The sequence below is a fragment of the Neophocaena asiaeorientalis genome, unplaced genomic scaffold, assembly GCF_003031525.2.
Source record: "Neophocaena asiaeorientalis asiaeorientalis breed wild unplaced genomic scaffold, Neophocaena_asiaeorientalis_V1.1 scaffold230, whole genome shotgun sequence".
Classification (NCBI taxonomy): domain Eukaryota; kingdom Metazoa; phylum Chordata; class Mammalia; order Artiodactyla; family Phocoenidae; genus Neophocaena; species Neophocaena asiaeorientalis.
The window spans coordinates 10,103,778-10,118,258 of record NW_020175186.1 but is presented as its reverse complement, the minus strand read 5'-3'; the positions used below and the strand labels follow the sequence as shown (position 1 = coordinate 10,118,258).

General features: G+C 38.6%; 1 protein-coding gene across 1 annotated transcript; it reads right to left on the bottom strand.

Annotated features, from left to right (window-relative positions):
* Positions 1-541: 541 nt before the first annotated feature.
* Positions 542-2,677, bottom strand: LOC112412887 (follitropin subunit beta). The gene is made up of 2 exons (XM_024764627.1): positions 2,515-2,677; positions 542-885 (listed from the first exon to the last, which is right to left on the bottom strand). The coding sequence occupies exons 1-2, from the start codon at positions 2,671-2,673 to the stop codon at positions 655-657; spliced, it is 390 nt and encodes a 129-aa protein (XP_024620395.1). The 5' UTR covers positions 2,674-2,677; the 3' UTR covers positions 542-654.
* Between the last annotated feature and the right edge of the window lie 11,804 nt (positions 2,678-14,481).

The following is a 14,481-nucleotide window of genomic DNA, read 5'->3' as shown; positions in this document are numbered from 1 at the left end:
TCCTGTCTCCATCCACCCTCCATGTGCCAGAGAAGAAGAGGTGAAGCGGAACTGGAATGGATGCCCCGCTTCCGTGGACTGACCAGCATTGCTGAGCACAGCCTCATCAGATAGCCTCAGACATCCTCTTTCAGTGTTGTCCTACCCTCTACCTTTCTGCTCTTACTTTCCTTAAGGAAGCCATTATTGAGTTTCTTACTAAAGTCTAGTCATGAAGTTAGGCATTGAGGTTACAATCACGAAGAAGAGACTGGGACTGCTCTCGAGGGCTCAGGAGTCTGGCAGGAGAATGCTACATTTAGTACTTTCACCCACTCTTAGCTCATTTCCTTCCTCTGGGCCCATATCCCTATGTCTAAGAGGAAGGGATTGCCTGAGAGGATTTCTAAGATTATTAAATGGGAAAGCAACCCCATGTCTGTAAGTTAAGTAAGACCGAATAAAACTTATGGAACCAGACCTAGAATACAGGGTTGGGTGGTGACAGGCCCCAGGCCCCAGCACTCTCCATTCCTGGAGCTCCCTTATGCAGGAGAGCAGGGATCAGTGTGGTCTCCCACAATGGTTTGCAGCCTGGGCACATGTACACACAGACGTCTTGAATGTCTTGGTCCTTCAGGTCAAGGGTGGGCAGCTCAAAGTGTCCACTGCTCTTTATTCTTTGATTTCACTGAACGAGCAGTAGCTGGGCCCCAGGCCTCGCACGGTGCAGTCAGTGCTATCGCTGTTACACTTGCCACAGTGACATTCAGAGGCTACTGGGTATGTATACAGGGAGTCTGCATGGTGAGCACAGCCAGGCACTTTGACCGTCTCATACCTCAGCTCCTTGAAGGTACATGTTTTCTGGATGTTGGACCTGGCTGGATCCTTGTACACTAGATCCTGAGTGGTTTAGGAGACAGAGAGAGTTAAGTTACAGTATTCTGGAACTTTCTGTTTAGCTTAATCAAAATGAGACGGGGATTGAATACCGCTTGCTCTAACGTTTACCCACTAAAGCTCACTTATGGAATTCCTAACCAAGGAAACATGATCTCAGAAGTGACCTATATGCTATACCATGTTTCCAGATTGTTTTGGAAATCTTACAGAAAATATAAGTTATTTCTTTTCCTATTCCTTATGTCAATGTCAAAATATTAATTATTTCTCCAACTATAGAGAAAGTTGAATTTTAATATAGAAAAATGATGAAAAGGGAAATATGACAAATTTTAATGACTTTTTATACTTAGTTTAAAGCTATAATGACAACTTGAACCATAAAACAATGGAACTTAATTTCTCAGAAAATTTTTCCAAATACATTGTCCTTGAGTATTTATAAAATATAAAACACTGAAGTTTAATTTCTCAGAAAAATTGTCCAAATACATTGTCCCTGAGGATTTATAAAAAGTCAAAAAATATATAATGTGGAATGTTAATGCTTAGCTTAGCATGACTATGAAAGCTTTCATGAAAGCTCATGAAAATCATGAAGATTTTAAATATTCCACAGTCCTGTAGACATCTTTCCCCCTTAAATGCTGTGTATTTTGCAGAGCTCTCAGTTTCAAAGCCTACATGGTTTGCATATAAAAACTTTAATCCTGGTAGTATAGGTTTATTCTAACACTTTCTAGTGAAAAAAAAAATTCACTGAGGGAAGAAGTTGGCACTTCTGTTTATTTCAATATCGTGCCACCAAGTCTGTATCCCAGGAAGATATGATAAGTGGAGTTTGGTCAAACTCATTTACCACCCCATAAAGTATATTTCATTAAAATTTGCTGTTTTCAATTTCAGTTTATAGAATGAAATGCTGCATAGATAGCCAGGTACTATAGGGGAAAAAAAAGAAAAAGGAGAAACTGCTTCTTTACTTGGATTAATTCAAAGAAGCTGCGTGAACACAAACTAGTGGTTTTATGCCTCTGTGCCTTGGGTTTCTCAACGGTATAAAGAAGTGAGTGGGTTTGCTGATTCATTTTGGTTCTAATAGTCTGCAAGGACTGGTTGTGTTCTCAGGATGCTTGTTGACATTTGTATTCAGGTGGGCCAATAAGACAGTTTTTATAACATGGCTGTGTTTTTATATGGTTTGCAAACGTATTTTGGTACTATCTCTATTATAGAGATATGGCTTCAGTTACAGAAACTGGCTTTTGGGGAATATCGTAGCTCTTCTATTATTAAATGTGTGTATGTTTATCTCTATGTAAAATCTAGTATAGAACAATTTTAAAAAATTGTTTTAAATTTTAAATAAAATTAAAAAAATAGATTTGACATATTACTAAATTGATCAGATCAAATCTGAGGCTTTCTTGCATTTACCCTAATCAAATATAAGTCCAGATGTTTAACTGATATCATGGTAAATAACCCCAATCACAATACAGACAGTACTAGCTAAGGGACTCATGGCTATTCCTTGGGAAACTTAGAATATTGATAAAGTGGGAATTAATGAAGCCTGCCTTGTCCAGACCCTCAGCACCCTCACTTCCAGCAAAGCCAAGTACCTACCCGGGTGTAGCAGTAGCCCGCACACCATGTGGTGTTCATGCTTATGCAGAAACCACATTCCTCTTTCTCCACTGTGATGGTGATGTTGGTCAGCTCACAGCAGTTGCAGCAGATTGCTGTCCAGCAACAGAAGAGAAAGCAAAACTGGACCAACTTCATCCTGGGCTGGGAAGCAAACAATTAAGGCCCATGAGAAACCAAGACCAAAGCATTATAATTGTTATGTAAGTTGACCAAACCAAAAATAATTGGTCTACCCAATCCTCTCCGGTCACATTTTGCTCCAGCAATGTTTTCTCCTTTTCTTTACGTCTTCATTTCTTGAACAACGATTTCTTCTTATTCTCCTCCTCAATTTCTTTTTTGTCAAAGTAGGAACATATTATAGATCAAAACTCTAGTATAATGATTTAAGCAATGTTTAAGGATTAGGGTGGTACTGCTGACTGTCTTAAAGTGAACACGCGAAAGCAAGTAATCTTAATCATCATATTTGTCCCTCGATTATCATTTTAAAGACTAGTTTTATTTAAAAAGAAAAAGAAACTTCTATATTACAAAATTAGTTCTTCATTTTTAGCAGCTCATAAGTATTATCATTTGCTTTTGCCCCAACCTCCCCCTCACCCCCGCCATTGTTTAAAACAAGACTCTTTCAGAGGCCAGGTGAATGGTCTATGTAAAGTCAATTGCTTGCTAGCAGTGATTATAATTATTAACCATATTTAAGAAGCCAGGTTGACAAGCAAAAATCCCCTACACAACAGAAGTCGGAAAGCTCTAGATTTGTTCTCCAGATCCTGAAAAATCTGTAGATTTCAGAAATAACTGTCACTGCTTGATAACTATAGATCTGAGACTCACCTGCGGTTGGCTGCCTTTTCTGGGGAACGTTGTAGGCTGAGTCTAGTCTCAGTTCACCTTTTATACAAAATCGTCTGAAACTAACACCTTGTGGATTTGTTGGGTATTAGTAAGAGCAATGTTAGCCTGAAGCTTACTGTAAGTGAATCAGTGTTTAGATAGACAGGGAGATCAAGCCTTACTAAAGTAGTCTAAAGGCAATAGATCAAGAAAAATAATGTTACCAGAGATGATTATTTTATACAGATTAAATTTGATATAGTACACCCACTCCTTTACCTTGTCAAATTAAATCTGACTCTGGGTTTTTCTTTTGTATCTTTAACCCAGGGAATTCAGAATCCTTTCCAGGTGTTGCTTTGGCCCTGTTGAGGTTCATCAAAAATATATGGTTAATAAGTTACTCCCAGGGTAGATTGAAAGCTGTAAGGGAAGAAACAAATAGAAAGTCTTTCATGATCTGATTCCTATCTAAAGTATAGACTGTATTTCTGTTTACTTCCCACATCCAGATCCTCTAATCTCAAATGTTATTCTTTGATGCTTTACTTGTAATTCTTCAAATGTTCTGCTGATTCATTTCTCTAGGTCTTTGCATGTGCAATGTTCATCCTGCCTGAAATGTCCTTGCTTCCTCCCTAGGTCTCCTACACCACTCACCCCTGGCCAATTTCTCAACCTTCAACACTCACTTGCCAGCGTTTAGGATGGGAGATAGAGGAGAGCTTTAATTACCACCTTCTTTTTGTAATCCTTTATATATCTCTGTTTCTCCCAGTAGACCAAGAGCTCCATGGAGACCGGGATTGATTTGTTTAACAAATATTTATTAATTAAGCAGTGTGGCTGGAGCAAAGGAACAATGGTGGAAACACTAGGATGTGATGTCAGAGATGTAACAGAAGTCACATCATGTAGGACCTTTTAGGCCGATATAAAGACTTTGGTTTTTACTGTCCCTGACTGGGTACCAATTGCAGGGTTTTGTATAGAGAAGTAACACAATCGATCTGACTTAGGTCTTAAGGGATCCCTCTAGCTGCTGTGTTGCTAATGCAGGGGGAAAAAGGTAGAAACAGAAAGTCCTGTTAGATGCTATTGCAGCAATCTGGGTAAGAAATATTTGTTCAGACTAGTATGGTAGCAATGAAGGTAATGAGACAGTTGGATTCTGGATATATTTTGAAAGTAGAACCAATAGAATTTTTTGAGGGATGAATGTTGGATGTGAGAGAAAAAGTCAAGGATGACTCTAAGGATTCTGGTCTGAGCAACTTGAAGGATAATTTTGCTACCACCTGAAATGGATGGCTATAGACATAGTAAGCTTTGGGAAAAGATAAGGAGTTCAGTATGGACATGTTGAGCTTGAGGTATCTTTAAGACATCTAAGTAGAATGCTGAATCTGGATTTTGGGAGAAATATATTGGCTGAAGGTACACATTTAGGAGTTGTTGACATGAGCCTACAAGAGAGTACAATGGGAGTGGGTGTGAGTAGAGAAGACAAAAGGACCAAGAGTGGAGCCTGGTGTATTCCAACATTAAGAGGTCGAGGACATGATTAAGTTTTTTTCTTCCTTTATCCAAAGGAAACAGAAGGGCCATTGAGGAAAGAAGGGAATGGAGAGGCTGTGGTGTACCAGAAATCAAGTAAAGCGAGTGTATCAGGAGGAGTGAGTGACAAGTGTACCAAATGCTGCTGACAGGTTAAATAAGAGGAAATTGCACACTGCGTGTGGCAGTGGAAGGTCGCTAGTGTCCTTGGCTAGAGACGTTCCTTTGGAGTGAGGGGAACAAAATCCTGATTGGTATGTGTTTAAGTGATTGGCAAGAGATGAATTGAAAAAAAAACAGTTGAATATAGATAACTTTTTTTTCCAGGAATTTTGATCCAAAGATGAGGAAAGAGCTAGGTGATTTGGTAAAGCGGAAGTGGGGTAAAGATAATTTTCTTTTGATTTTTATGTTTTAAGATGGGAGAAATAACTGCTTGTTTTTATGGTGATGCAGATGATTTAGTGGAGAGTGAAAAATGATGATGTTGGAGGAAGAGAGGAGAAGTCCTGCAGTGTTCTTGAGTAGGTGAGAAGAGATGAATCTTAGAGCACAGGTGGAGGGACTGGCTTTAGACAGGAGGATGGAGAGCTCATCCTGTATCAGGCAGGAGGCTGTCTTGTGGGTGCAGATGCTACTGGATGGGGAGGTATGGTGAGCGCAGAAGATGGTGATTGGTAGGTGTGGTGATAGTCTCTGTGCAAGCTCTCCTGAGATTAATTTCATTTTCTCAGTAAAGTAGGAAGTAAGGTCATCATTTCAGAATTAGGATGGTGGATGAATTGCTGAAGATTGAGGGATGAAAAGATCTGAATAGTTTTCTGAGACTGGGAGAGGGCTGAGTTATCAGTGAGTTAGGCAGAGTAAAACTTCCTATCAGCATTAAGGGCCCACTTGAGGTTTATGGTAAAAAAATTAACATGAGGTCACTAAGCATGGATGTGCGTTTTTCTTTTGACCCGTTTAGTGGCAGGGGTTCAGACTTACAGGTGACAAATAGTTGGATTTATCCAGGGTTATGATTTTATCAAACATGCATGACAAAAATAAAACTTAGCAAAGTAGTGGGCACTGTAAATAATAATTCAGCATTTATGTAAGTGATATCTGGAATGCAGAAATACTTTTGAAATCTGTTAGTAATAGGTAAGTAAGCATATTATCAAAGTTATAGAATGGATAATTAAATTTCATATAATGCATATTAAATGACATATACTCATGATTCCTGGAAAATTATAAATCCTTTCAATTTCTCTAAAAGAATACTAACAATGTTATGACTATTAGTTACACCTTGTGTTTGAAATTAGCTCTTTTTATGTTATCTATGTGTGTTCACAAAGTATATTTATATGAATATATGTTAACCTATGTGTTTTAATGACTAATGTATATACAGTGTTATTAGCTCTTTACATATTCAGTTTGAAATATTAACAACTTCTTTTTATTGAGCACCTACTATGCCCAAGGCACTTAAGTAAACACTTTAAATATATGATCACATATTATCTTTACAACAACTTTTTAAAGGGGTTACTATTATTGCTCTTTGAAAGGTGGGAAAACTGAGGATAAATGACTTGAGCAAGACTATGGAACCTGTAAGTAGCAAGGCTGGAGTTCATATCTAAGTCTGTTTGGCTCCAACACAGAGAGCTACTCTTCAAACCATATTGACCTCAGTAGTTTATAATTCTCACCAATCCCATTAGTGGGAGAGGGGCCAAGACAGAAGCCATTCAGAATTTGGACAGATATTCCTAATGTCCTTGTTTATACATCCATCCACATTTAGGTCAGAGGTCCCCCCAAATAACCCTATTTTCCTTGGCCTGTCAAGAGGTCCCCCAAACCTTTCTCCTAACATCAAGCCTCTTATAGCCCAGTTTACCTGACTAGTGTATTTCCTAATTAGGTGTTATTGTTTTCACAAAGCTTGTCAAAATATTTTTTAGTGAAAATTTAGAGATCTTTTTTATTTACCTTTGTATTCCTAATAGGAAAAGAGTTTCTAGTCCACAGTAGGCACTAATACACTTTTGTGGAACAAATTGAGACACAAATCGCTCATAGTTTTCCTTATGCTCTGCTGGTCCATAGTCTGTTTGCTAGCTGATGCATTCCTTGTTCTTACTCTGTTCTGCTCTTGGGAGAAAGGACCTCTGCAGGCTACCTTTCCCAAGCTGCAGTGTCAGCAGGCTTTTGCTTCTGGGGAGGAAGACTGGAGAGTGAAAGGAGGGGGAAGTCAGAGCATCTGTCTCCTTTTTTTCTTTTGGCTGCACAGCATGGCATGCAGGATTTTAGTTCCCCGACCAGGGATTGAACCCGGGCCCTTGCCAGTGAGAGTGCAGAGTCCTAACCACTGGACCACCAGGGAATTTCCACATCTGTCTCCTTTACATTCTTTTTTTCTGGTGTGTAGCTGCATCTTTTCCCTGGGTCCAGGCCACAACAGGTAGCTCTTCTCTTAGTTTTCCCAGCTTTTGTGAGGAAACTCCTTTTGTGGTTTGAGCTTCTGCTGGGTGGTCTCAGGTTTTGTTTCTGGAAACCCCACTTGTAACCCTTCAATCCTGAAGGTGAATGGGGCTTCTGTGGCTGCTGATCCTTGGGTTACGTCCTTTCTCCTGTCTGGCTTCTCAGCGGTTCTAACACTTGCATAATTAATTCCCTGGATTAAATTCCCTGTTTTACATATTAGAAGTGGTTTCAGATTTCCTGGTTGGAAACTGACTGATAACACCCATCTTTATTCCTACCCCTTTATTACTGGGTTTTAGTATAGTAATATTAACTCAATATTTTAAAAAATATTGATTATTTAAGGAGACCCTATGTCAAATTCTTACTTTATTGGCTTGAAACACCTCCCCACTTCCCAAATTCACATGTATTTTTTGTTGTTTTTGCTGTTATTTTTTGCGGTACGCGGGCCTCTCACTGTTGTGGCCTCTTCCGTTGTGGAGCACAGGCTCCGGACGCGCAGGCTCAGCAGCCATGGCTCACGGGCCCAGCCACTACGCGGCATGTGGGATCCTCCTGGACCAGGGCACGAACCTGCGTCCGCTGCATCGGCAGGCGGACTCTCAACCACTGCGCCACCAGGGAAGCCCGATGTATTTTTTCCTCTCTTACTTGAGAGAAAAAAGGTTCTATTCCTTAGGTCTGAGATACGTTTCTCCTACAAGTACTTCTACAGGATTTCCATTTAGATGTAGCTTCTTCTAGGAGTCATTCACTCATTCCACCTTACACAGTAGTCAACATTCAATACTCATTCCAGTACTTTCTGTTTCATTTCCTTAGTTCCTAGTACCTATTTCAATGTTAACACTCATCACATTATATTTTAAATGAACAGCAGACTTCTCTCGTGAATTCTGGTGAACCAATGTCCACAACTGTGTGAGCATCCTTAGAATTTCTACCTGTGCATATGCTCAATGACCTACATCGTTCTTTTCACTTGTAAAGATTTTTTTTCAAACGATTTCTTTATGTTTGTGTTTAAAAATAGGAAATTAAGGACCTGTGCTCATATCTTTATTTGCTCCTTCTGTGGTCTGGTATCCTTTTCCTCCTTCTCTTTTGTCCATGAGATATATGTGTTGTAATGTAAAATTTAAAAAAATGTTTAATATATTAAATTTTCTAATTTAAATTTATTTCCTTTATTTAAATTACAAAGTAATATATAACATATATGATGTGATAATTCCATATAAAGTGCTAAATTTTTATTAAGTTTTTACCCTACCAGATTACCCAACAATAGTTGAGCTGCACTGTCCAGTATGGCAGCCACCAGCCACATGTGGCTATTAAGCACTTGAAATGCATCTAGTCCAAATTAACATGTACTGTAAATGGAAGATACCCACTGGATTTCAAAGACAAAATAAGAGTGCATGTAAGCTATCTCAATGATTTTTGTATTGATTACATTGAAATGACATTATTTTAAAGAAAATTTATCATTAAGTCAATCTCACCTACTTCTTTTTCTTTAAAAGTATTTTATTTTAAACTGTGTTACTAGAAAATTTTAAATCACGTAAGTGGATCACATATTTCTGTTGCACAGCACTAGTATAGAACTTGTCAGCTAATGTAAATTTTCAGAGGTCACAAGACTTACTCACAGGTCTCATGTCTGGTCCTTGTTCATTACACATTGCCAGCCTAGGTCAATTGGTAAAACCCTGAAAAAATAATAAACTGAAAAGCCCACTGGTTGTCAATATTTATAAATATGAAGATACAATAATGTACTTTATATTTTTCAGGGAAGGGGTCAGGAAGGTCAGTCTCCATATTAGCAGGTAAACTTCTTGTTCTCATCCACGGGGCCAGTCAGATGGACCTCTAATTCATATCATCATAACAGTTTATGATGTTTCGCGGCTTCCTTAAGCTCATGCATGTCCTTTAAGTATTATTGCCCTCATTTTACAGAGCATAGACATTTATCGAGCAATTACTCTGTACCAACCACTGTGCTAAATGTGTACATCAACAGCCTAATGAATTACATATTACTATTATCTGTACATTATAAAGAAAGAAATGAGGGTCAGAGCAGTGTATTAACCCAATGTCACAGTAAATAAGTGGTAGAGCTTCAAGTCCAGACCAGGCAAGGAGACGCCAGCGGCCCTGTTATTCTTCCTTCAGTCACATAACTATTTGCTAGACAGATTGGACCAGTGGAGGAGAAGCACCCAGGAACTAAAAGGCATTGCCACTGCTCTGCATTAACATTGTGTGTGAGTGTGTGTGTGTGTGTGTGTGTGTGTGTGTGTGTGAATTTTAGAGAAGCCCCATTTGATTCCAGACAAGAGAGAACCAGCAACTGGGGAGATTAGAAAAGCAGAGACTTAGAAAGAAGAGAGAGGAGAAGGGTATGGAAACTATACAATGAATCATTAATCCAAGGAGACGTGTTAGAAAACTGGAGTCTGAAACTGAATCAATGGGGTAAAAAGACGGGACACTAAACAAAGAGTTAACTTTCATTGAACATGTAAGTGCTAAATATTTTACATGCACAATTTTAATTTAATCCTTACAGGAACCATAAAATAAGTATTATAATCATCTTCATTTTAAATATGAGGAAACTAACATAGAGAGTTCAAATATCTTTACCAAGCTCATGCAGCTGGTAAATGGGGGAACTGAAATTCAAACCCAGGCTGTCTGGTTCTAGGGCCTGTGCTTTTACCTATTACATTGTTCTATCAGCCACTCTCATCAGAACACAATTCAGACTATTTTAGAATAAATACATGTGTACTTCCATGCCCTTTAGAATAAATTTTTATTCTTTCACTATGTGTGCAAAGAGGGAGTCATGCTGGAAGACCAAGATATTGTCTTACCTTCTACAAAAGAAGAAAGTTCTTCAAAATAAAACCTGTCATTTATAGAAAGCATGAAGAAAAAATGAGGCAGGAAGCATTTCTTAGATAATTCAACAATCACTATGGCATAGAAAAATCGCCAAATATTCCATGTACTTGCCCACATCGTTTAGCTTCTTTGCATTTAGATTGGGGCCGTGTGACTAGTTCTGGCCAATGGGCTGTGAGCAGAAGTGAAGTGTTTTATTTGTGGGCTATACTTTATTTGTGGGTAAAAATCTCTTGCATGACTCTCCAGTGCGCTCTCTCCTTTCTGTGGGTACAGCAGAGGCTTTGTCTTCCTGGTGATGCACCTAGAAGTTGGTAGAGACTGACAGTCTGTGTCCTTGGACAGATGTGTAGAGCACAGTCTCCTCTGGCTTAGGTATGTAGCATGGGAAAGAAATTAACTTTTATTGTGTTACATCATTGAGAATTTGAGGTTCTTTTGTTAGTGTACCATAACCCAGCCTATTCTAATAAGTCTTTACCAGGTTACCTAGAGGGCATAACAACCTGCTTGACTTTGTATGTTGCCAGACCACAGGAAGAGGATAAAAACATACAACTGAAGCCAGAAATCTGCTCTAATATGATTTTCAGATTTGTCCTTTGCTTTTCCAAAACGTTCAATCCCCCCACTCTGTGCTCTCTCTGTTCCTCCTGCAGAGCAGGGCAAAACCACAGCATCTATGCAAGTTATCTTTAACAAGACTCCTTTGCCCGGATTTGTTTCCTTCCTTGAAGCAGTTTAGAATGCTTAGGTGCTTTCTAGACATTCCATCTCTCCACTGCTTTTCAACAAACAACAACAGAAACATCAATAATGGCAGCAAAACTAAACCCTCCAGAAAATTATTAAAAAACACCAGCTGATTTTATAGCTGCTCTACTTGTTCGAAATGGCTAGGGTAGCTTCCTTTGCAAAACAGATTGCTAGAACCTAAAATTTGTCCGAGGGATAATAACTTCTGGTATGAAGATCTAATCCCATATCTAATAATAACAATTAAATATAGGCAGAAGGTTGAGAAACCAGGTTGATGGTGTGAGTCTTCACAAATATTGGCAAATTCTAGAGAATTTCCTTTTCTTTCTCAATATACAAATGACCCTATCTGAATCAATATCAGACCACACAGCTTTGTTTCTGACCCTTTGCTCTCTTGACATCTATCTGCCACATTTCACTAAGAAACCTAAAAGGGGAATGGAGATACTTTGAAAGAGAGACATATATGTTTAAAGAAGACAAAAGATAATTTATTGCTTTAATTCTACTTTGCCTCGAGAGTTATTTATATCACGTTTCAAAAATTACTTTCACCTTTATTATCTCAGTTTATTCCCAATCAATCCTCAGAACAATCTTTTAAGGTGGCAGGACAGACATCCCTATTACAATAAGGCAAAGAATTAAACCACTGAGTGACTTGCCAGTGGTTACACTGAGTGGCAGAATTTTGACTTGTAGCTCAGCTTTTTATAAAAACAGGGAATTTAAAGCATTCTATTTTAGGTGACTCCAGGGTTTATTTTTAGCACAGAGAAAGAGAGTGATTTCAGGAGCACAATATGACAGAGACTTCTATTTGTCCCCTGATATCCATTCTCTTTCTATTCTCCCACAGGAATAGACTTTGTAGGTGGGTATATGTCTGCTTAGAACAAAGAGTAAAATGCCCCTACCTCCCTTTCAGCCAAGAATGGCCACGTTTTGAACAAAAGGATATGTAAGTAGAATGTTGTATGGCAGCTTTTAGGAACTTCAGGGGACAGGTGGCAAGCAGCTTTTGCCCCTTTTTCTTCCTTCTTGTGCTATCCTTCCTCCATCCTGCCCCTTGTAAGGTGGGTGTGTCATTTTGGACTAAGAGGGCAAGGGCTACACTCTATAGTCGATGGTACAGTGACCTAGAAGCACATGAGTTGCTGAGGACTTTTCACAGTAGTCTAGCCCTAGACTACTGAACTTCAAAATTTTACAGGAAAGGGAAAACAATCTCTATCTTGTTTAGGCCACTATTATTTTGGGTCTCCATTACTTCAAGCTGAATGACTCTCACTAATACATGTGGTCAAAGTCATTATCTCAGGGCAGAGTTCCCATTCTTAGGTTAAATGCTTAGGATAACTACCTTTATAGAGTCTGTAGAGGTCAGGGGATGCCTCTGGTACCATGAGATGAACCTGAGATTGAGTCTTGGCCATAAGATATTGGAAACCTCAAAACTGCGGAAGTTGCCATTTTAAAATTACAGGTTATCGTCTTCTAAGATGGAGATTTTTTTTTAACATCTTTATCGGAGTATAATTACTTTACAGTGTTAGTTTCTTCTGTATAACAAAGTGAATCAGCTACATGTATACATACATCCCCATATCTTCTCCCTCTTGCGTCTCCCTCCCACCCTCTATCCCACCCCTCTAGGTGGTCACAAAGCACTGAGCTGATCTCCCTGTGCTATGTGGCTGCTTCCCACTAGCTATCTATTTTATGTTTGGTAGTGTATATATGTCCATGCCACTCTCTCACTTTGTCACAGCTTACCCTTCTCCCTCTCCATATCCTCAAGTCCATTCTCTAGTAGGTCTGTGTCTTTTTTCCTGTCTTACCCCTAGGTTCTTCATGACATTTTTTTTTCTTTCTTAGATTCCATATATATGTGTTAGCATATGGTATTTGTTTTTCTCTTTCTGACTTCCTTCACTCTGTATGACAGACTCTAGGTCCATCCACCTCACTACATATAACTCAATTTCCTTTTTTATTATGGCTGAGTAATATTCCATTGTATATATGTGCCACATCTTCTTTATCCATTCATCCAATGATGGACACTTAGGTTGCTTCCATCTCCTGGCTATTATAAATAGAGCTGCAATGAACATTGTGGTACATGACTATTTTGAATTACGGTTTTCTCAGGGTAGATGCCCAGTAATGGGATTGCTGGGTCGTATGGTAGTTCTGTTTTTAGTTCTTTTAAGGAACCTCCATACTGTTCTCCATAAGTGGCTGTATCAATTTACATTCCCACCAACAGTGCAAGAGGATTCCCTGTTCTCCATACCCTCTCCAGCATTTATTGTTTGTAGATTTTTTGATGATGGCCATTCTGATCTGTGTGAGGTGATACCTTGTATCACACGTTGTAGTTTTGATCTGCATTTCTCTAATGATTAGTGATGTTGAGCATCCTTTCATGTGTTTGTTGGCAATCTGTATATCTTCTTGGAGAAATGTCTATTTAGCTCTTCTGCCCATTTTTGGATTGGGTTGTTTGTTTTTTTGTTATTGAGCTGCATGAGCTGCTTGTAAATTTTGGAGATTAATCCTTTGTCAGTTGCTTTGTTTGCAAATATTTTCTCCCATTCTGAGGGTGTCTTTTCATCTTGTTTATGTTTTCCTTTGCAGTGCAAAAGCTTTTAAGTTTCTTTAAGTCCCATTTGTGTATATTTGTTTTTATTTCCATATCTCTAGGAGTTGGGTCAAAAAGGATCTTGCTGTGATTGATGTCACAGAGTGTTCTGCCTATGTTTTCCTCTAAGAGTTTTATAGTGTCTGACCTTACACTTACGTCTTTAATCCATTTTGAGTTTATTTTTGTGTATGGTGTTAGGGAGTGCTCTAATTTCATTCTCTTACATGTAGCTGTCTAGTTTTCCCAGCACCACTTATTGAAGAGGCTCTATTTTCTCCATTGTATATTCTTGCCTCCTATATCAAAGATAAGGTGACCATATGTGCATAGGTTTATCTCTGGGCTTTCTATCCTGTTCCACTGATCTATATTTCTGTTTTGGGGCCAGTACAATACTGTCTTGATTAGTGTAGCTTTGTAGTATAGTCTGAAGTCAAGGAGCCTGATTCCTTCAGATCCATTTTCCTTTCTCAAGATTGCATTGGCTATTCAGGGTCTTTTGTGTTTCCATACAAATTGTGAAATTCTTTGTTCTAGTTCTATGAAAAATGCCATTGGTAGTTTGACAGGGATTGCATTAAATCTGTAGATTGCTTTGGCTAATATAGTCATTTTCACAATGTTGATTCTTCCTGTCCAAGAACGTGGTATATTTCTCCATCTGTTTGTATCATGTTTAATTTCGTTCATCAGTGTCTTATAATTTTCTGCATACTGGT

What these genes read in the sequence shown, in the direction of transcription:
- LOC112412887 (XM_024764627.1), bottom strand. Translation starts at nt 2,673, where the DNA reads ATGAAGTTGGTCCAGTTTTGCTTTCTCTTCTGTTGCTGGACAGCAATC. An exon ending in CGGGCTACTGCTACACCCGG is followed by an intron (nt 886 to 2,514) that starts GTAGGTACTTGG and finishes TAAACCACTCAG; the next exon opens with GATCTAGTGTACAAGGATCC.